This window comes from Macrobrachium rosenbergii, chromosome 6, assembly GCF_040412425.1.
Source record: "Macrobrachium rosenbergii isolate ZJJX-2024 chromosome 6, ASM4041242v1, whole genome shotgun sequence".
NCBI classification, from domain to species: domain Eukaryota; kingdom Metazoa; phylum Arthropoda; class Malacostraca; order Decapoda; family Palaemonidae; genus Macrobrachium; species Macrobrachium rosenbergii.
In genome coordinates this window covers 47443017-47465957 of record NC_089746.1, presented here as the reverse complement: position 1 = coordinate 47465957, position 22941 = coordinate 47443017, and the positions used below count along the sequence as shown (strand labels likewise).

General features: G+C 38.1%; 1 protein-coding gene and 1 long non-coding RNA gene across 10 annotated transcripts in view; one reads left to right on the top strand and one right to left on the bottom strand.

Moving 5' to 3' along the window:
- Positions 1-3520, top strand: part of LOC136839515 (uncharacterized) — a 37332-nt gene extending 33812 nt beyond the window's left edge. For 5 of the 6 annotated variants that reach the window (XR_010853361.1, XR_010853364.1, XR_010853362.1 and 2 more), the window contains one exon: positions 3168-3520. This is a non-coding gene — a long non-coding RNA (uncharacterized lncRNA). The remainder of the gene's footprint in view (positions 1-3167) is intronic. The other variant, XR_010853363.1, reaches the window with a different exon arrangement.
- Positions 1-22941, bottom strand: part of Nrx-1 (Neurexin 1) — a 479218-nt gene that overhangs the window by 15583 nt on the left and 440694 nt on the right. For 2 of the 4 annotated variants that reach the window (XM_067105690.1, XM_067105691.1), the window contains 17 exons: positions 20651-20843; positions 20065-20247; positions 18703-18846; positions 17100-17317; positions 16315-16423; positions 15702-15973; positions 14999-15170; positions 13542-13784; positions 13068-13229; positions 12396-12515; positions 11829-12007; positions 11058-11229; positions 9563-9622; positions 6705-6796; positions 6399-6560; positions 4172-4292; positions 3187-3384 (listed from right to left, as the gene is read on the bottom strand). In XM_067105690.1, the coding sequence (XP_066961791.1) occupies positions 3187-3384; positions 4172-4292; positions 6399-6560; positions 6705-6796; positions 9563-9622; positions 11058-11229; positions 11829-12007; positions 12396-12515; positions 13068-13229; positions 13542-13784; positions 14999-15170; positions 15702-15973; positions 16315-16423; positions 17100-17317; positions 18703-18846; positions 20065-20247; positions 20651-20843 (2800 nt within the window). The remainder of the gene's footprint in view (positions 1-3186; positions 3385-4171; positions 4293-6398; positions 6561-6704; positions 6797-9562; positions 9623-11057; positions 11230-11828; positions 12008-12395; positions 12516-13067; positions 13230-13541; positions 13785-14998; positions 15171-15701; positions 15974-16314; positions 16424-17099; positions 17318-18702; positions 18847-20064; positions 20248-20650; positions 20844-22941) is intronic. The other 2 variants (XM_067105692.1, XM_067105693.1) reach the window with 1 other exon arrangement.

The following is a 22941-nucleotide window of genomic DNA, read 5'->3' as shown; positions in this document are numbered from 1 at the left end:
AAAGTAAAAGCAGTTACTGTTCCCAAAACCAACAATGATTAATGCAGTACAAGAATTTTCAGGACTAAATAATTGCTAAAATCTTAAGTCCAATCTATCAATGTTTACAAGGAAAACCTAATTTTTAAGTTGGTCAGAAGTTAATGCATTTCTTTCAGCAAAACGAGCAATAACCTCTGCAGCCACATTAATCTTTCCTCTACTCCTTAGGTCCTTCACTTGACGACTAATGCGAGTAACACGGTGATAGGCGTGGTACTAGAGCAGGACACAGATGGTGGTCGTCGGCCGTTGCCGTTCTTCGGCAAGAAGATAATGTCAGCAGAACAGAAGTACTCACATTTAACAGGGAGCTCCTAGCAGTCCATAGAGCCATCCGTCACTCCCACCACATGCTCAAAGGACAGCAGTTCATCATGCAAATGGACCATCAACCCTTAGTGCACGCCTTAACAAAGACAGCAGACACATGGTCAGCACAACAACAGCATCGCCCATTAGCAATAGCTGAACTCTCCAGCATCATCAAGTTGAACTTGAAGGAGGGTTCAGCAAACACTGTGGTGGATGCACTTTTGAAAAACTGCACCAACAACTATCCTGAAATAGCAGAGGTGCAAAGGGATGACATGGCCCTACAGCGATTGCAGAACCCCGCCCTTACATGAGCGACCTTTCAATCAACAATGGAGAAACGCCTATTGTTTGCGAAACGAGTACCCTCGCCCCCTATCTGTCAAGAGACCTCAGAAGAAAGGCTTTCAACCTCGCCCACAACCTGTCCCACCTATCAGGCCGGGCAACCATCTGAATTTTAGCAGTGGTACATCTGGTAGGGAATGAAAAGGACATAAACTGGACAAGAGTATGCCTTCCGTGTCAAATACCAAAAGTAACAAGGCACATAGAGAGAGGAATAGAGTTCCATACAACATGCTGTTGACTCGCCCACATCGACATAGTGGGACTTCTACCCCCCCCCCTCTCAGGGGTACAAATGCCTGTTCATCATCATTGACAAGGGGCCAACTTCATGTCTGCCTTATGGAATGCCCTCGCAGACAGTTTTGGGACTAAGACACACGACGGCCTACAACTCAGAAGCTAACGGCGTCATCAAAAGGCTACAACAGTTGTTGACAGCATCACTCGCCTCTAGATGTGAAGGCAGAAGTTGGAGAAGGGAGTTATCTTGGGTTTTACTGGGCCTGAGAATGTCACCACACCTGGTATTCAGTGCATCTCCAGCAGAAGTCCTGTACGGCTAACCATTAACATTGCTGGCAGACGTCTTTCAACATCCAGTGAGCCCAACATCCCCATCTGACACCCACAAAGCACTAGAACGAATAATGTCAGCCAATATGACTTGCTACATGGCCAGGAAAATGTGTTCCTAATGTACTGCAGAATGTGAAATATGCATTCATATGGGTAGATATGCACACACAACCCCCCCCCCCCCTTTCCCCACCCTACTCTGGACCATACCGTTTCATCCAGAGAAGAGACAAGGCCTACCAGATGACAGTTGACGGCAGAACTGCCTGGGCCTCCATCCATTGCCTAAAGCCATCATGCCTTCCAAACACCAACCTACAATCGTAGGCCTCCAAGGGAGGAAGTCCTGGCCCGCTGATCAGGACGCCACGTGTGCACATACAAGAGAAACGAAAGATGTTATGCATCCTTTGTACACATATTCATATTATGTTATAGCTGGAAAGCTGATATTATTTATATAATGCTTGTACTAAATGTATATGTATCATGACTTCATGACCTCCCGAGAAGAACCCTAAAAGAGTTCAGAGGTCTGGTTAAACAAATCATTTATAACTAACTAACTCATGACCTGTCTGCTTGTTGTTTGAATAAATTAGTAAGTTTTTAATGCTGCCTCTTACTTGCACATGCCTCTGTCACTATCATAGGCTGAGGAGGTGAGTGACGAAATAGGGACCTCTCAACAGTACCATGCATGAGGTAAGAGTGCTCGATTGTTGTCTGGTTTGTACATAAAACCTCAAGGCAATAATGAGTGGTGGGGATATTAGTGGGTAGGCAAAGTATAGGGAAGGGGTGATACTGGCAGTGTATTGCCCTCAGATGACAAGGAAGGAATCATCTTTACCCTCTTCATCCTCTTACTATCTCTATTTCTCCCACTGGACAGGTAATCAAGACATACAACAGAGTTGAGAGATGGCACTCATTCTTGGCCTCTGCAAGACAAACGACATTAAAACATGAACACACTTGAGCATGTCTGGGGCACCTGTGCTGATAATTCTTACAAGAAGTAATCATCAGCCACCATCATAGATTTTAATCTCAGTTGCATAAATAATCCCAAAAACAAACCATGTGTAGCTGACAATCATGGTTTTTTTTTTTATTATTATTTGTGCAACCGAGATTAAAAAGATCGTGTTTGATGATTACTTCTTATAAGAATTTTCAGCACAGGTGTCCCAGACATGCGCAAGTGTGTATATGTTTTAATGTCAACATTCACCTTGCAGAGGCCAAGAACGAGTGCCATCTCTCAACACTGTTGTATGACTTGATTACCTGTCCAGTGGGAGAAATCCAGATAAAAGGATGATGAAGAGGGTAAAGAAGATTCCTTCCTTGTCATCTGAGGGCAATACCTTGCCAGTATCACTCCTTCCCCATACTTTGCCTACCCAAAACTACCCTGCTGGGACCTTTCACTAATACCCCCATCGCTCATTGCACAGAGGTTATGTATAGACCGGACAAAAATCAAGCAGATTTACCTTGTGCATGGTACTGTTGAGAGGTTCCTATTTCGTCACTCACCTCCTCGGCCTATGATAGTCCAACTCCAAGAGATATACAAACTGCTAAAGACATTGTGGCCTTCCTTGTATACCTTGAATACGAGAGCTCTCAAGAGCATTCAGATGAATGAAAGAACTCAAAAGTTAATTCTGACATAGTATGAACTGACGGACTCTAGTTGAGGAAGGGCCCGAAAGAATATGAGTACATCCTACAGGGATGTTTCTCATTACATAGAAGATTATGATAGATTCTTAATTTTTAGTTATGATAAATCCTGGTAAGGTAATTATTTTTACTTTATTTACTGATATGACGAAACTTATTTGTGTTTTATTAACTTTCAGTTAACTTTACAGAACTGTGAAATAACTATACCTCCACTATCACCATCAGGCATGACGCCACCATCTGTGTTGAATTCGCCAGAGCCTGACCCAATGTAGCAGTCCTCCTCGTCATCACATGGTTGTCTGCTACCTCCAACATCAACATCAGGAATGAAAGCATGTGGAGGGGGTTTGGAGATGGGAGGAAGTGTTGGTGGGATATATACCGGCGTGATGAGATCATCACCTGAAATCAGGACATTCATCATGAAACTGATTTTAGTATTGCATTTGTAGCTAATTTTCTTAGGTTTGCATTTGTAATCTATGATTTCTATTGAAAGAAGTGCCAATTTTAATAGCAATCTGAAATACACTCTAAATCCACATGTTTTATTTCATATCCTATCATTCATTCCATAATTGTCGTAAGACAGCGATTATCTAATCATTCATGACATAATTGTCTTAAGACTGATTAATCTGGTTTGCATTCAGAAATTATACTATTTGACCTAGGTTAATGTCACTTGGTAAGATTAGTAAAGGTTTCTTGAATTGGTATACAATATATATCTTTTATATCAGAACAGAGGCATTTTAAACCTGGAGTTTCATACTGCATTACTATCAAATGGTTTATGACATGACTGATTTTTGGTAACAATTACATAAATTGCTTATGAGTTATCAGATTTCACTTAACCTAAGAATATCAATCCTTTCCTTATGTACATCATAAGTATTTACAGACATGTACGCCTCTTAAATGAACACTCATTTTCATAATTATTGAGTTATACACAACAACAAAATCGTCATAACTATTAGTAGAGAGTTTGGATATCACCTACTACTATATGCTTTACAGTACTGTACAGGGCACACAGGAGGCAATGTTTGGTCCTTTTAACAGTTAAGAGTCTGTTTTTTTTCACTTGACTTCTTTTCAGCTCTAATGATATTTAGCCCTTACTCAGTCCCATAAGAGCCTAGAAATGTATAAGTGGCCTTGTTAATCTAAATAATAATACCTGATCCAGTATCAAAGACAGGGATACATTCATCTTCATCATCCATGTCACACCCAGATCCAGCACCGCTGAAGACCAAGTCGTCCCCTTCTCCAGGGGAGGGACCAGGAAGTGGTGGAGTCTGTAAATTAAGAAGAATGAAAATGACTATGTTCAAGATAACAAGCATTGATATTTCTTGACCTTATCTAATTTCTTAACTTGAAAAGTTTAAGAACGTGACAAAAAAAGGTATTTAAAGTAAAATTTATTTTGTTGAACGTGACAAAAAAGGTATTTAAAGTAAAATTTATTTTTTTATCTCCACGTAGTGTTAGTACAATGTAGCAACAGATGCCTTTAATGTATGTTATCCATAAGATTAAATGAAAAACAGCATGAGAGGGCAAGGATGGATCTTTTCCATATGTCTTGAATGCTTAAGTATGAAAAAGGAGTTAAGATTCTGATTAAATCATTATACACATACTTTGCCTTTGCTCCTAGACAAACCTTGATATAGTGTTATGTGATGACTTTTAAGATATAAATCTTGTCAATTTTTTTACGGTGAAGGCATGAAGAATTAAAAAAAAACTTAAGAAGGAAGAGCTGGGTTCACTTAGTTACCAATTTAAGCAATTTAATGGCTGATCTGGGTGCAGTGATTAGTACTGAATGTAAGCTAATCAGCACAACAGGTGAAATTGATGGTGAAGGCATGAAGAATTAAAAAAAAAACTTATGACGAAAGAGCTGGGTTCACTTAGTTAGCAATGTAAGCAATTTAATGGCTGATCTGGGTGCAGTAATTAGTGTGGAATGTATTGAGCTAATCAGTGCAACAGGTATTCTCCATCACCTGTTGCTTCCATCAATATTGAAGTGCTCTTCATTAAAGACACCTGTTTATTTGTGTAAGTCATTCCGGATGAACTTTTAAAGGTAATGTTGTCATTGTAAGATATGTCTATATAACTACAGTTCACCAGTACAGTATTCCGAGCCCAGTATAAATTAATCAATTAATAAAAGAAATTGATTGCTAAGAATGCCTATGGTAAACTCAATAAATCTTATTTTAGGAAAGGTAAACAATGTGTATTACGGATTTTTTTTAATTCAAGCCCATGATGGCCTTACCAGTAAGAGACAACAGCCTGTAGGATGAAGTGAAGGAACAGTGACTAATACGTAGTAATAAGCTTATTGCAATTGTGCTTCTGGGTTGTATTTCTTTTGAGTACTTTTGGTGCATTAACGAATTCTTACCCTGATTTATAACTTGTAAATCTGTACACCACAAATATAACATAAAATACAGCACCTCATAATTAGCAGTGAAATTTGGCAGCCTTGTGTTTTTCTCTATATCCCTTCAATACTAATGCATTGACTTTTTAGGGTCTATACCTTTGCCCCTTTCCTTTTTATTTTTTTAGCACAAAAACAAGGAACATATTGGTGAAAATCTTTGAATCTAGAAGAGGTTTAGACTTCAATGTGGACTGTGATACAATACCTACATGAAATCACACTTGACGGGTTTGGTACCAGGGTTCTCATTCTGGAATTTATTTTGCCACAGTCTATAATTTTATATACTTTAAACTTAACAGATTTTTTGTTTCAAGATTTTCTTGGATATTGTACTTTGTGTTACAAAACGTATGATTTTGGGGGGAATCTCAATTTTAGCTGAAATTAAAATCAATACATTCTTTCTAATATGGGTAACTTCTTCCAACTCAAAAAGCGCCGCTCTATGGTATGTTAAACTTCGAGCTCAGTTTCAGGTAAGTGCAAATACTATTTTATGATCACACTTCTGAAATGGGAATACTTTCACAAGATCGAGTAAATTCGGCTAAGGTTAATCTGCAAGAGACCTCTAAAAGAAAATGGTTTTCGAGATTTATATAGATGGCTATCTATTAGATTAAACCTGCTGTTCTTCCTAACTCCCTACCAAAATGGAGGCACATTTCCCATAGACTAGACTCTGTATAACATTCACAAAAATAGTAACATTTACTCCTGTAAAGGCTGAACTATCACTTATCCATCTGAAAGGAAGCACAGTACAGTACTTACTCTTTCCTGAATGATTAACACTGTAGGGCCTCCACCAAAAAGGAAACACTATCACTTCTCCAAAGGTTATGTTTTGATTCCACCGAAAAGAAGCACTTACTCCCTTCCAAAGACTGAGCTTTGTCTAGCATATGTCAAAATCTGAAGCACTTACTCTCTGCCATGGGTTGAATTCTGTCTGACGTCCTTCACTTGGCAACCCTCTTGGAAGTCTAAGTAACAGATGAACGTCTCCCTCGACCTCTAATCGAGGATCTCTTTCTGCTGCCAGGTCGAGTGGATGTTCCCCATTCAAAACCAATCCAGACATTACTCCCTAAAAACATTAAGTAATCTTAACACATCAACGTCAAGTAAAAGTAAAATATTTGTTCTGAATCTTAATCAGAAAACAGACTTTTACCAGATTTCTTTCTACAGTAAAAGTCAGTACCTGTTAATGTACTGCATCGTGACTTACCATAAAAGGTCGCTCGATGTCGGTTGATCTTCTAGACCGACGACCACCGATTTGCAAATGTGACTGGGCATTAAATACAGACAACTGGTGACCTGCAAGAGAATATGTATTACCACATGCACTTGACATACAGACCCAGAAAAAAACTGAATGAGGTGCCTTCACCAAGTTTTCCTCAGTAAGATCCCTTGCTTTCCTAGAATTACTTTACAGTGAAAAGTTGCAACTAAGTTATCTACGCTAGTAGTAAAAATCTAGGCAAAAACTGTTATATAGGCAAAAATATCTGGATAACTTAAAATGTTTTCTTCAGTTGTTCAAGAGCTTAAATTTTGTTTAAGTATGTAGCAATATTTAATGACTATTTAATCATTTCAATTCCTGCAATAAGGTTATGTAAGGTTAGGAGTGATCTCGGTGTTAACCAATAGATTAAAGTATTATCCTACACAGACCTCAAAATCAAAATCAGAATTTGAAAAACTTGATTGCTCTCCCTTTTTTCAGCCTAAAAGGAGGAAAAATGGAAGAGGTGAGAAAATGAAAGCAAAAATACTACAACTGAACTTTATCTTTAAATACGTCACATTTAGGAGTTCAACTTGAACAGTACTAAAAATACCCTTAATTCTAGGATTTCATAGTAATCAATATACAAAGTGTGGAATCATACATAGTGCCAAAGGTGCCAATGTGCCGACAGGTGATCGAGTGCTCAACATCCGAGTGTGGTGGCTTTGAAAGAGCCATTTGCATAAAGGAGGTCCACAACTCATACAAATTATCTTTGGACGGTGCTTGGCAACGGGTCAAATGGTCAGTATCAACTCACTTGGAATGCATGAATTATTGCCTTAAACATTACTGATTCACAGATATTTTCGTAAAAGGATGTGCAAACAAAAGCAATCACTACACATTTTACCATCCATCCATTGATTTCTTGACTTGAAAACTGGAACTTGAACAAACTACTGATTGAGTCCAAGATATCCTGAAAAGACCTGTGACCTACATTCTTGTCCCTTACGTGATTTTACAACTTGGTTTCTGAATAGGATTCCATGTGAGGAACTTACTGCCAATGTACTGACCCTCAGCCCATAAACAAAACAACAGATTTAACGTGAGAAATGGTGCAAATATATTTACATAATTGTGCTGTGAACAAAACTAAAAATATAAATAAAGAAACACATGCGGTGAGAAGAGTGGTGCTTTTGGTTCTCAGCCGCCAGTGTTTTCCTCTCCAAGAAGAAGAATGATCAGAGCATCCCATCTTTCAGACTGGAATGATATTTCTAGTCTTCACTGAATCATGAACACAAACATTCTCTCTTTCTGCTTCTTGGAGGTGAACTCTGGCATCAACCACAGGAGAAGCCATATTCAGTCACTGCTCGAGTACAGAGAGAGAGAGAGAGAGAAAGAGAGAGAGAGAGAAGAGAGTCCAAGTAGAAGGAAAAATATCAGCTTAGTAGATAAGATGGAATTAGCTGAAGTTTTATTTATTGAAGCGAGTGACTGATGGAGATTCTGAAACGGGACATGCATTTCAGTGAATGAAGGCGAGAGACAGAAGTATGTCCTGGCTCTTCCTTGCCTGGACAACTGAAATCATGAACGCCATGGTGAGTTTTGGTCAAAGACGAAAAAGAAAAAGACATTGACAGGAGAAGAACAGGAGGAAAAAGAAACAGGAAAAAGTTACTCTCTACAAGAAATAAGTTGTATGAGGATGAAAGCAAGAGCTTATTCGTGAGACTGAGAGCAGTTTAGGAGCAGATACATGTTTATAAACGTCCAACATATCTGACTGTAATTATTTAAAAATGTTTTTTTTTTTATTATCGTGGGTGCAGATACAAAATCCTCATCTTACGCTGTAGTTAATAATGGGGCATTTTTTTTATAACCACTGTGAAACGTTCTGTTACTTGATTCAGCACTGCCATTAGATTATTAATACAGGTTATGTCAGCAACTGTAGCCTCCCTATCGGTCTTACAAATTAACGGCATTCCTTTCAGTGAGAACATTTCCAAATAAGAGCAAATTTACCATATACGATAATGATTCTTTTCAATACAGTACTAATATAATTTACCATGGTAATGTTTTAAAAAGTAAATGTTTCTTCTTTAGCGTGTATTGCAAATCTTTTCAGAATGAAGTGACTAGTATATAATAACAAATTATGGGAATAGTTAGTGAATACCCACAATGAATGTCCGGATACCCACTAAGAGAAATCATCAGTACCTTCATACTCACAATGAAAAAAATTCTCAAAACCCATATGGAAGGTAACTATAAGACGAAACCAACAGGAGAGGTAATATCATAATTTGGAAATCCACAGGGGAATTAACTAACTAATATCTTAATACAGTACACACTAGGGAAGCAATCAGTCAACACCACAGTAGTTGATGAGAAAGATTTTCATTACCCATTTACAGGAGCTACAATTCATGAATTTTATAAGTCCAAAACCATAACTGTAAACATAAACTGGTCCTGAACGTTGTATATTTTACACTACTAAGATTTACTATATTTTAATATGTATACAAGTTAAATCACAGTCTAATATGAATTTCACAACTATGGCAAATACAAGCCGATATGATGTGCAGTTTGATGCTGTTTATTATATCGTTTTACTGACAGGATCTGATAAATAGACTGATTAACTTGAATGGATGAGAGAGAGAGAGAGAGAGAGAGAGAGAGAGAGAGAGAGAGAGAGAGAGAGAGAGAGAGAGAGAGAGAGAGAGAGATTCGAAAACTACCAAAACCAAATTTATAATAATAAAATAGTGTGATATTTCGAGCGTAGTAGAGGCAGTTCTCACCATGCCAGATCCTAGACCTGAGTTTCTTCAACACTTTGAGGTCAGAAAGCTGTACATTCTCTGCAAGGAAATGAGTTCAAAAGTTTGGTGAAATGTTGAGAAGACAAGACGAAGAGATGAGGGTTTGCCTAAGTTTATATCAAAGACATTCCCCGTCTGTGGGAGAGGTGGAGCCTCTTCCAATTGACAGTCCTTCTGGATGTGGCTCCCAGGAAGGATAACGGCTTAGACTTATAATGATGATAGTAGTAATAATAGTAATTGTAACCTGGCCTTGTTCGAGTTAATTCGCCTAAGGTCACATACACATTTGCACACGGATGTATTTTCCAGTATAATACAAAAAAAAAAAAATATATATATATATATATGGAAAGAGCACAGTAAGAATTCTCGTTATGCTCGGTAAATGTTGTACGGAATGTAATTGCAAGCTTAAAGCATAGCAGCAAAAAGCAATGAGAGTAAATGAATACACCGAGCACTTAAATTATTAAGTATAAAATGCTTCCTATACCTCCTTCAGGAGCTGAGCGAAGGAATGAAAGAGATTCTGTCATAAATTAACGGTTCATCTTCGAAGACATCTGAGTTACAGTTACCATTTAAAGTAAAAAAAAAAAAAAAGGTATCTTTTGATACCATTATTTAAATATAACAAAAGTCAGTAGTTCTAAAACATATAGAAATCTTCTTACATTAGAGGTAAACAAGCGGGTAAAGTATGCATTTTCTAACATTATTTTGAAAATAGTAAACCGTTATCACGAGGGGATGAAGGTCCTTAATTCCTGTTTAAAAAGAGAATATTTCTGTTTCTTAGCAGAACACAGACAACAGTGAAATGCTAGCTCGGTCAGCCACAGATATCGAAAAGTTTTGGCAACAATTAAAGCTAATGATAGTTTTAAAGCAGAAATAAAAAACAGAAGGCACTTATAATTGGCTAACAGTTATTGCTTTTTGAAACTAACAGCACCTTTCTAAAATAGAACGGAGCACTCACTTTACTTAAAAGATTCTTAACGAATGTGTTGAAACAATTTCATTTCTTGACACAGTCAATGTTTAGATGAACTTGTGTAAAAATACCACAAAATTCTTCACGTTAAAAATGTTTGTTCAGTAGCAATATCTTTCATGAAAGTTATTAGATTATGAAAAGTTTATAATTTGGCTGCTTGGCTAGTGCTAATCATGTTTCTCAAGAATATTCGAATAAAATCTATTCTGAAAAGAACAAACATTTTTAAGGATACCACGACAATTCTTGGCCAAAGAATACCAGTATCAATAAGGCATGAGCTAAAAATCCTACAGAAATGTACGCTACAGAAATATGGCTGTAACAGGATAAAAAACATATGATTAAAAAGTATATTTCATAGCAATGGCGGGACATGATCTTTCCCGCACTGCCTAAGAATCGTTTGTTGACTTAAGAATGAATGTACACAAGGAAGTGTGCGCTTCACTTTCTCTCTCTCCCTCTTACCTGATGGGTTCTTTGAAAAGACTTTGTAATCGTCTATTTGGATGGTGGCGTTCGGTCCGGTTCGAATGAACCGCACCACGTGATACAGGCCGTCGTTGACTTTTGTCGTGACGTCACCTATGGGGTGGTCTTCTGTCCCCATGTTGTACACCATGAAGATATTTCCGTCAACCTGCAAAACGAAGATTCTCTACTTAGCAATAGCAGTTGTGTAACTAGATCTCCAAATGGTTGAAATGTACTGCAAATCAACCTTCAGATGGCAACAATGTACTGCAATTAATCGTTCAGATGGCTGAAGTGTATTGAAATTAAATCTTTTGATGGCTGAAGGACAATATTACAGTTAAGTCTTCAGGAGACTGAGGAAGAGTACTGCAATTAAATCTTCATATGGCTGAAATGTATTGTAATTAATAGTTCAGATGGTTGAAGTGTATTGCAATTAAACATTCTAAGGACTGAAGAAGAGTACTGTAACTATCTTCAGACGACTGAAATGAAGTGAAAATAACTTTTCAAATGACAAAGTATTGTAAATAAATACTACATTAACTCTGATGTATTGCAAATAAATCTTCAGATAACTGAAGTGCATTGCAAATATTACACTTCAGTCATCCGAATGCTTATTTGCGCAAGATCGAGATGCACTGAAACACATTATAAGGTGACAACATTTTATGGTCAACCATTCTTCAGGTGACGAAAATATGTCGCAAGTACCAACCCTATCTTGGAAGGTGGTTTAATGCACGAATGACTACTTACAATTTCCAATTCCATGTAGTCATTTGAATTGGCCGAATCGAGTCTGAGGACGACAGCGTCCTCTTGCTGTGTCATGAATCCCACAGCCAAAAGATCACGCCTGGAATCTGGCCATCTTCCTTGAGGGTACTTGAAGGACATGATGCCTGTGCCACGACCAAATTCATACGCCGTTGATTCTGGATATGAAAAAAATTTGGATTATAATTCTATTCTTATTAGTAAATGCATTTACTAACATATCTTTTTATGCTTGCCTAGGCCACAGTATTGATGAATCCTTGTTTTGATTATTTATGAGTGGCCTTAATGATGTGGCCCAGTGTCTTAAACAATCTGGAAATTATACCCAGATTCATTCAGTACTAGGGATTTTTAATTTTCTTTTTCAAAACAGTTCAGAGTTCGGATGGCTAATAAACTTTTGAATGTAACCATAATAAAAAAAAAACAGAGGGTCAGTGAAAGTCAGGCCCAAGTAAAAAAGAAATATTAGTACATAACCAAGCTGGAAAGATTACATATAAAAAGGTGAAAAAAGATACAAGATCATCATCGAAAACAAACCATCAGAGCACGTTGGTCCAGTGTAAGATGTCATGTCACAGTTGCAGGAGTAGGAATTCCACTGCTGGACGCAGGTTCCTCCGTTGGCACAGGCGTTCCTGTGACACTTTGTGCTTGGGCCTGAAACACGAACATCACTGTTAAGAAGGATCACTGTGAAGAAGGATATAGCAGTAGAAACAGAGCATCAGTTCTCAGGTTTTAAAAGAAATTTTAAATGAAATACAATCTATTACGAGAGGTCTTCATGACATGTTGGGAAACCTAAATCGTCAGTTTCAGCGTTACATTACTACTTTCTTAATTTTATCGCCTACCGATGTTAATGAATGCATTTATGTTCCCTGATTTATGTTTATTTCTTATTGATTTTAAATTCTGTCAGTAGGTTTCCTTCTCTCAATGTTTTTTTTTATCATATTACAATTCTATTTGGTGGAATTTGCCTTCCCAAATTAATGACCTATTTCGCTTTGTTCCATATGACTGCAAGCATATCTTGAACAATAAAATGAAATGAAAAACACAATGGCTAACATTTGTAAAGAAATCTAGGAAAATAGCAACGAATCATCATTTCAGCTGTTAAATTAAACTAGACAGTTTTGAGTGAGGAAAAAAAATTATGAGAATCTGCTGAAGCTACTGAAAAAGTGTTTGAAAGATATGTACCATCACATCCTGCGAATACTCTATTAGATATTATGGGTACATCCTTTCCTGCTGGGTCAGGGGCTTCTCCGTTTAAGTCGAGGGAAGCCAAGCATCCTTCGAATCCGGTCTTTGACATCACGTGACGAGGGAGGCTGGTGTACATTTCGGGAGGTACACCACCTACAGGAGAAAGGGAGAAGGAAGTGGTGTATATTAAAAGCCAATTTCATAAAATAACCCATAAAAAGTTACCACTATTTCGTAAGGTTCAGGAGAGTTTGTTCTTCATTTTACTAGCACAGAGAAGGGAATGGAAAATCAAAACGTTAGACCCAAAAGTATGCTACTGATGTACAATCAATTTCATGACACTAATTTCATTTTTAAAGTAAATTGTGTCTTCATGACAGGACACTGAAACCAATCAGTACCACGACTGTCACGATCTACATATTCCTAAACAATTTCGAAGAAAGTAGATGAAACAAATACCTAAGTAAAGGAATCCTTGGAGATCCAGATTTTCATCTCCGGCTCCGTTTGTCGCAGTGGCAATGTTGTCGTCTACCATCAAGGTGTGCTGTCTCGGAGAGGGTCGGCTCACAGTGACCACGTGCCACTTATTGTCGTTCAGAGCGACTTTGTTGTTGTCGCGGACCTTGACGGGATGACTGCCCAGGTTGAACACCAAATGGATGTGGCCGTTTACGAGTTCCAGAGCCAAGAAGTCGTGTCCTAGAAGGGAAGTTCGTCAGAGAATTCGTGAAGATACATATGTAAAGTCCTGTTTCTTACTTAGTGCACTGAGGAATTTAATTTTTTTGAGACAATTACAGCAAGCAGCATCCCTGTGCCAATTACAAACTCTTCTACATCAGAAAAAATACAAATAGAATTATTCAAAAATGTACAAGATTATTTTATAATATGAAAATGTTGAAGGGCATGATATGTAAGCATGAAATGTAAAATTATTCAGATAATATTCCCACTTATTACAACGATTGTAAGTTCTTGTTCTATAGAGAACCTTGTGATTTAGCGGCTTGCTGTTGGACACAATATACCTGTAAGTCCTGCCAAGAAAATTATGGCTTAAAAAAAAAAAAAAAAAAAAAAAAACTTTATGGAAAAAAAACTGTTGTCTTTATTTAACTAATATATCCTTACTGGAAATAAATGATTAAATGTGTGAAAGAAATATTGTGCAACGAGTGTTTCTCATTGTGCAAATACAAGGAAAGAATTAGCAATGAAATTACCCAGGCTAAGCCATGAATAGGAGTACCGACAAAATCAACCCCGAAAAGGGAAAAAATCCCTTTCCCCCCTCCCCCTCCCGTTGAGGGAGGGGTGCTATGAAATTATACTAAGCGTAACAGTAAAAGCAAACCCTTTGATTTTGGTTATAAGATTCCTAACATTGCTTGTAAGTGACACTTATAGCTCAAGTAGTTGGTTATCAGCTGTTTATTGTTAGGGCGACAATATTAACAGATATACAAGTGAGAAGCCTGTCTATATTAAACACCACTATCCACTGCCAGCTCTTATCGGCTTTTCCTTCCTTTGGTGTCAAATAGGCTATACGCTGTTAAATATTCAGATCTAAAAACCAGTTATAAGAATTTAATTATTTTATAGGGTAACTGGTGATCATAGTATCTTTTTGACTGTTGTCCTATCATCATCTTTTGATTGTATGTGTATGTGTGTATATAAATTTCAATTTAATCTTTACACACTGGTTGCCCTGAGAGAGAGAGAGAGAGAGAGAGAGAGAGAGAGAGAGAGAGAGAGAGAGAGAGAGAGAGAGAGAGAGAGAGAGAGAGAGAGATATTGTGTTCTTGAATGAAAAGACTTCTACTGAGGGTAGACCTTAGTCTGAATTCCAGAAGTAACAAATAAAAGGCAACTAAAAATACCACTGAAAGGAAATATCAACGCACCTTTTCCACCATTGTACATGATAAGTCCCGTCGGCTCAAGGGTCTTGAACTGAAAGTAGATGTTTGTTGACGCGTAAGCCTTCAATTGCGGAAGAGCCACGAAGGCCGATTTGGACTTGAAGGTCACGGGGTGATGAATGACCTGAGGTCCTTTGGTAAACGTCGCTGTGACCTGGAATAACCAAAGAGTGTATGAACTTTTCCGAAAGCTGCTAGCTCTTCTTCATAAGTAGCTGTGTGAGGAAACCTCGAACACCAAAAGGGAAATTAAGTATTCCAAAGCTGGTGATTTTTTTAAGTTGCTTTGAGAAAAATTCTGTGAACGAAGATTTTAATATACAACTTAACTTTGGAAACTATCTATTTTTGGTGCTGATGACCACTGTTGGCATTATGCAGGCTGTGATTTAAGTAAGTTATTCAACCTAGACATATAAGGACTGGCAAAACTGACAGGTTTGAATTATAGTGTACTGGATGTAATTCGACGAGGAGGGAGCTTCCGGCTGAGAAAAACGTGAGGTGTAACGGAAATTAATGAGGTAATTACGACAGGTAATAAACGTCCTTCCTTTCCTCCTTTCCTCTGTATTTTCCATGTCTTCTGGAAATACAATAGCTCTAAAAAAATATCAATAAACGCGAAATTTTTTGCGGTCCCCTCTCCCGTTTTCTTAAATATCAAATAAACCGCCCAGGTTACCTCAAGTCTGTCCACGTGTCCAGAACGCGCCATCTCAAACAAGTAATTTCCGTTCATGTAGAAACTCTGCATCTCGCCGATGAAGGCGGGAACTGGAACCTGACTTGGTGAAGAAGAGGAAGAAGCCGATGACGCCAGGGGTGTAGAGGAGAGAGTCGACGAGGGTGCCAGGAATGTTGAACTCGGCCTCCAGCTGGTCGACGTGTTGCTGCTGACCATCCCGATGTGGATGTCACGGTATTCCAAGATGCTGTGACGGCCCATCGTATGTTCTGCAGAAGAGGAAGGAAGGAATCCTGTCAGTCATTCCAGGAGAAGCATATTGCTACGTGATGTTTATTTTGTAGTTATTGGGTTTCGGTGGAAGGACTTGACGTATTAAAATGACTATACTTCCAAAATCATTCTGGACATCATTAAGAGTGACTCACAAACTGAATAAAACTCTTGTAAAAAAAAAAAGGAAATTGACATTCAACAACTTCCTAAACATGAGACTAGTCTCGGTTCCTGAAAATTCAACATATGTTTATGAGAGAGAGAGAGAGAGAGAGAGAGAGAGAGAGAGAGAGAGAGAGAGAGAGAGAGAGAGAGAGAGAGAGATATCGCATACCTATAGTAGGAGGGTCTTTGTCCGTCTGCAGAGATATCTGCGTGGCACGGCGTGTCAGTTTGACTGAATGCCATTGCTGATCGTTGAGGCCATTTCCAGCGTACATTACCTGAAGATATTTCGAGTGCAATTAGAACCATTATATATTAGGTTGAGGAATATACGTGTGGGTGTGGGAGTAAATGAAGTATGTATAACGACAGAGGCGTTTGCAAGAAAGGAAAATGATAGATACTCGTTTAAGGAAAAATGGAGTAAGATTGGAAGAAGTATTATTAGAAAGAAAAATCAGATCAATGAAACCATATAAGAACGCTACAAAACTGTAAATACACAACATAAAAACTGAGACTGAATGATACTGGAAAGAAATGAAGAAACATTGAGTACCTGAGCTGCATATTCGGTGAGAGAGAAAAAAAAAAAAAAAGCAAACACGGGAATATGAGAAGTAAAAAGAACCAGTGGCTTTAATAGACACTTTCATTCATGGATCTGATTAAATAATGAAAATTTTAATACTATTAACTGACAATATATAAAAAGCCTGTACAGTGATTTCGAAGCCCTCACTAGGGTTCGTGCTGCAAAGCTTGAACCCGATTTTGAAAATATTAAGGTTATTAACTGGCAATATATAAAAAGCCTGTATAGTGATTCCAAAGCCCTTACAAGAACTGGTGCTGCAATGCTTGAACCTGATTTTGCTGTTGTAAAAAAAAAAAAATAAATAACATCAGCACCAATGGCCTCTCGTTTAGCGGAGGAATACAGAGTAAACTCACCTTATCCCTGTCTCCCAGCTTGACGGTGAGGCGCAGCCTCCCAGACTGAAGGGCCAGTTCCAGCTTATCCGAAGAGACGCCGGAAGTGGTGGTCAACAGGAGACCGACCGGTCGGTTGGTGCGGAACCTGAAGGCGATGTCCTCGGCCTGGGTACTGGATTCCTCTCCGGCAGTGACGCGAACGTACTGGGATCCGTCGAAATGAAGTGTTGCTGCGTCTGAAATTTAGTATTTATTTAAATTAAGACTTTTTTTTTTTTTACTGGAGAGAGAATTTCTGACAGTGAACACTTCTACTTGTGCAGGGTGGGGTAAGACTTCGTTGAAGCCATCCCTGTTTAATTATGATATATATATATATATATATATATATATATATATATATATATATATATATATATATATATATATATATATATATAAGGTATAAACTCTCCACCTGCTACCTACAATAGTCGGCTACCCACCGGTTATTAAGTAAGCCCTTAAGCTGATAAGAGGGGATCGAAGAGAAACCTTCCTGACAGATATGAGGATGATGCAATACTTTTCCGACTCGTCTTGGCGACTAAAAATGCAACGTTTCTAAAAGTCCATCAGAAACAGTCGATCAGCCAGTCAGTCGGCAGAGGTGTATGAAACAGAGAATACAGTCGCTACTCCCGATAGAGAGGAATTTCAATCAGAGCGGTGATGCCGCTGTGAGATCGGGCTCCAAGAACCAAAATCCGCGGGTGGAATGTTGCCGGCGGCGAACGAAAGGTTATGCCTCGCGCCAGAATATGAATAGATATGAAAGGGGTTCGTAGAGCTGTGGCGATGGCGTTTGGTTCAAACTATTTTTCCATCAATACAACGCCCAAAAGGATTGCCAGGATATACGGACCGGGAACGGCAAAGGACTGCCAGGATATGTAAGCCAGGAACGGCGGGGGATTACTAGGGCACATGGACCAGGAATGGCTGTAACCTCGTTAGAAAGATACACTCTACCATTCCGTTATGCTTTCTTCTATTTATTTTAAAAATGGATACTTTAACACTGCTCGCCTTCGTTCCTTTTAAGTAATCTAGCAACATATAACCCAAATGGAAAAGAACTGGCGTTATTCATATAAGTAGTGATTGTTTTCTAAAGCATATGGTACACCGTATATCATGTTATATTTAAAGAAGTGTCACGAGACTTTTCTTGGCAAATAAAAATGGATACAGTTAGTGCAAATAAGGTCGTATAACGTGTTGTAGTATTTTTTTTTTAGATATATTCTATATTCTTCACGAAAACATTAAGATACGGCATCATTTACAATTTTAAAAGTCGTACGCAAACATAGAAAATTGTTTTTTTATTATTTACATTCAACTAGGCTAAATGACTTTTGCTACATTCTCCATCGACTTGTTTACGCAAATGACCTATGACTATCAGTTATTTCATTAAAAACCATATAATCTCAGTAACTTAATAATAATAACGTAAATATTGGGATTATTTATACCAGCATGAAAAGGAATCATCTGAGAGAGAGAGAGAGAGAGAGAGAGAGAGAGAGAGAGAGAGAGAGAGAGAGAGAGAGAGAGAGAGAGAGAGAGTACTTACTCTTCCCACAGGTGGGTCCAACGTAAGATGTGTGGGAGCAGTCGCATATGAATCTCCCCCAGCCGGCTTTGCACTCCCCAGAGTGCAAACAGGGGGACGAAGAGCAGGATCCCCCGTCGCTGTGGCAGAAACGGACTATGGATCCTGAAAAGAAAAAAAAAATTGATGATCATAAGTGTATGTATGTGTGTATATTTTATATACACATATAATGTGTGTATTTATATACATGTATATACATACACACATATATATACACACACATATATATATATATTATGAATAACCTGTGTTATTTCTACAAGTTAATTATTTTTTTTTATTTCGAGAAAACCTGGTTCATGCGAATTATTTTCATCTCCCGCAGAAAAAATGTTCTGTGAGAAAGATGGTTGAATACTTTTAAATAAATGTCAAAGCTCACAGATAAAAGTGTTTTAACAACTAAAGTATGTATGGCATGTTTGATACGAAGCTATGGGTAACCTAAAACATTTGTATACCACTACTGATAGTTCATGACTGTTTTACTGATCGTGCAATTATAAAGTAAATATCCTGAACCTCAATCTGAGGGTACGACACAGTCTCAAGAAAGACTGGAAAGTCATCGAAGTCTTTAGAAAGACTTTCAAGTCATCCAAGTCTTAAGGAAGACTTTCAAGTCATCCAAGTCTTTAGGAAGACTTTCAAGTCATCCAAGTCCTTTGGAAGACTTTCAAGTCATCCAAGTCTTTTAGGAAGTCTGCAAGGTCATTCATGTCTTTAGGAAGACTTCCAGGTCACCCAAGTCTTTAGGAAGACTTAAAAGTCAGCCAAGTCCTTAAAAAGACTTTCAAGTCATCCAAGTCTTTAGGAAGACTTTAAAGTCACCAAAGTCTTTAGGAAGAGACTTTCAAGTCATCCAAGTCTTTAGGAAGACTTTCAAGTCATCCAAGTCTTTAGGAAGACTTTCAAGTCATCCAAGTCTTCAGCAAGACCTTTAAGTCATCTAAGTCTTTAGGAAGACTTTCAATCACCCAAGTCTTTTTAGGAAGACTTTCAAGTCATCCAAGTCTTTAGGAAGACTTTCAAGTCATCCAAGTCTTTAAGAAGAATTTCAAGTCATCCAAGTCTTTAGGAAGAATTTCAAGTCACCCAAGTGTTTAGGAAGATTATAGAGTCAGCCAAGCCTTTAGGATGACTTTCAAGTCATCCAAGTCTTTAGGAACACTTTCAGATCATCCAAGTCTTTAGGAAGATTTTCAGATCATCCAAGTCTTTGGGAAGATGAGGAAGCTCATCTAGTTCTTGAGGAATACTGCAAAGACATCCAAGTCTTCAAGAAAAAAGCAATGTTGATCCACAATGGACGTTACTTACCGGAGTCTTGTTTCTTGGCGTAGGAAGCTAAGTCGGCTGCCTGCCCGTTGATGACCAAGTCCCTCATGCACCCAACGTACCCCAGGCCCAAACGGCCTGACCACAGCTCAGGAGGGACGTTGATTCCGTTTCCAGCTCCGCCAACGTATAACGCTCCATCAAGGTCCAGTTGATGAGAATCGCCTAGATCAAAGAGATGTCTTCTTGTTAATTATAATTCTACTAACAATGCATAAGTTAAACACAAACACATATATTGCTTCACAACCTTATTCATTTAGAGGGGATGGTACCGGATGTTTCCCTGCTGTTTTTCAGGAGGCTCCTACGCCCCCTTTTTGGGGGAGGGGTAAGACTGCTAACCCCAAGTGCTGCCATACTTATGTTGAAAAAGCTTATGTACCGATGGTGTCTGGGGCATTTCTTTGGTAACCACCGACCTCACTCAACATTACTGAACTTTCAGAGAAAAAACAAGATACCATCTACGACTACATACATAAAAATACATCTATATCTATTTGTCAATCTACATTTTCCTGCAAAGAGAACAAAGAAACAATGACTACGAGCGAATGCGACTCACCAGGTGTAGTAAAATCATTGGCTCCCTCGTCAACGGTGATCCTCCCTGCCTGAGAGTCCCTGTTCAGGGTCACCTCGTGCCACCAGCCGTCATCGACGCGTCTGTTGGTTGCTTTGACCTTCCTTGACCCCGACCCAAGGTTCAGGTGGAGGTAGATGTGCCCTTCCAGGAGCTCAAGGGCAAAGAAATCGCCCTGTTGGAACGCGTTGTTTTAGAGGACGAAACAGTGCTACTTTCAGAAATGTTTATCTTTAGACCTTGCGTTTATCTTGCGCTGTTGCCATATGGCCGCTTTTCGCAGCGGTATCTATTTAGGTATTCAGAAGGCTTAGCAGCATTATGCATTTAAATCCCATTATCAGGACTTCTTTTCAGGGAACTCTAAATTCTGGCATCGGAGGTTACACATATTAAGACCAGAAATATCCCGAAAACTAATCTCGGTAAGTGACGCAGTTGGAAAATGTCTTAGAAATCGCATCGGGCTGAAAAATTCCCAAATTCTAGCGCATTAATGAAAAATATATGCAGAGAGAGAGAGAGAGAGAGAGAGAGAGAGAGAGAGAGAGAGAGAGAGAGAGAGAGAGAGAGAGAGACTGCAGCTTCCCTGAATTGCTTATAAAATTCTAAAGATTTAAAATTTCATCGCCAAAAATTCCTAGACACTTATACGGCTTTCTCCTGTTCACCGAATGAGAAGTTCCAATACGTCAGGGAAATATGCAATTTAATAAAGATCTCAAAATGAAAAAAAAAAAACTTCAGTAAAACCTTTGACTGAAATGTGGAGAGACTGTACTTTTAAAACTATATTTGCATGGAACGTCTGTTTGATCTGCATATTTGGAAGAACAGACTTTCGTCAAATCAGCATTTTCTTTCATCTTAACGTCTGGCAGCTTTTGGGAAGAAAACATTTCTTCGTACGAAACTGTATGTAAGTAAACATGATTCCGCTAAAGGCTTTTACTTTTTCCCATCACCCAGAATTAACAATGACGTATACACACGTCTAATTTTCTAAACATCAAAAAAGAATTCAGTTGCGCAAACTAAACTTCACTCAGTTTGAAGTACATTCAAGTAATTAAATCAGTATGTGACGTTTGAACTTGAGTAGGTGGTCTCTCTCTCTCTCTGTTTATCAGACATCAGCATGAATGGCTCTCTCTCTCTCTCTCTCTGAGTTACTTATTTGCATATCTGTCAAAGCATAAGCTTTATACCTACGCATATCTAGCTGCGCCTTCAGTGCAATGTCTAGCCTTTGATGTTGCGGTGAAAATCATTCCACGGAGAAAGAAGAAAGTTCGATGTCGCGTTATTTTAGAATTGAATTTACATCATATATGTGTACAATGTATGTTTTGACCATTATGTCTGTATGCCCGTCTCTCACTTTGTGTCTGTACCTTTGTTTTGCTTTTACGTAAGCTGAAATAATTTACAAGGAAGCTTGTATTAAAAATATATTTTTGATATATATATATATATATATATATATATATATATATATATATATATATACACACATATATATATATGTATATATATACATATTATACAAAAACAATAGTCTGATGCAAGATTACCTTTAAAAAATTCAATGGTTTTTCTGGACTCAAGTTATAGCCATTGTTTCCTAAGGTCTTGAAAATTAACTGACAGTTTTAGCGAACTGGTCTTTGACTAATGGAAATGTCAAAACGGGTCCAGATTGAAACTTAGAATTTCCTTGTGTAAAAAAAGTGAGTGAATATGAAATATATACACATACTTTTGTATATTATAATAGGAAAAGTTGGGTGCAATTCTTATTGTTTTGAAAAAAATAATATGAATAAAACTCCCTCAATTTCCTTTAGAAAATTAAGAACAGCAGGTGTATTTCATGTTTCTTCTGTAGATGGGTGTACAGAAGGTAGGAATAATTTGTTTAATTTTCTCTTTGGCTTATAAACAAGAGAGCTTTATGCTGTAGGTATAAATTATTACCTTGACCCACAAGCAGAGAGAGAGAGAGAGAGAGAGAGAGAGAGAGAGAGAGAGAGAGAGAGAGAGAGAGAGAGAGAGAGAGAGAGAGAGAGAATTCGCCTAGGTATCAGTCCAGCAGAGATAAATATGACAACACATTTTGCTAAACCTAAAGAAAAAAAAAAAAAAAAAAAAACTCTGACAAATGTAAGGCGTCTCAAACAAACATTAAACCTCAGCGGCGAATGATTTCCTATCCATGGTTGTTGGATTATGGAGCCAGGCCTTAACATAAAAAAAAAAAACACGCACACACA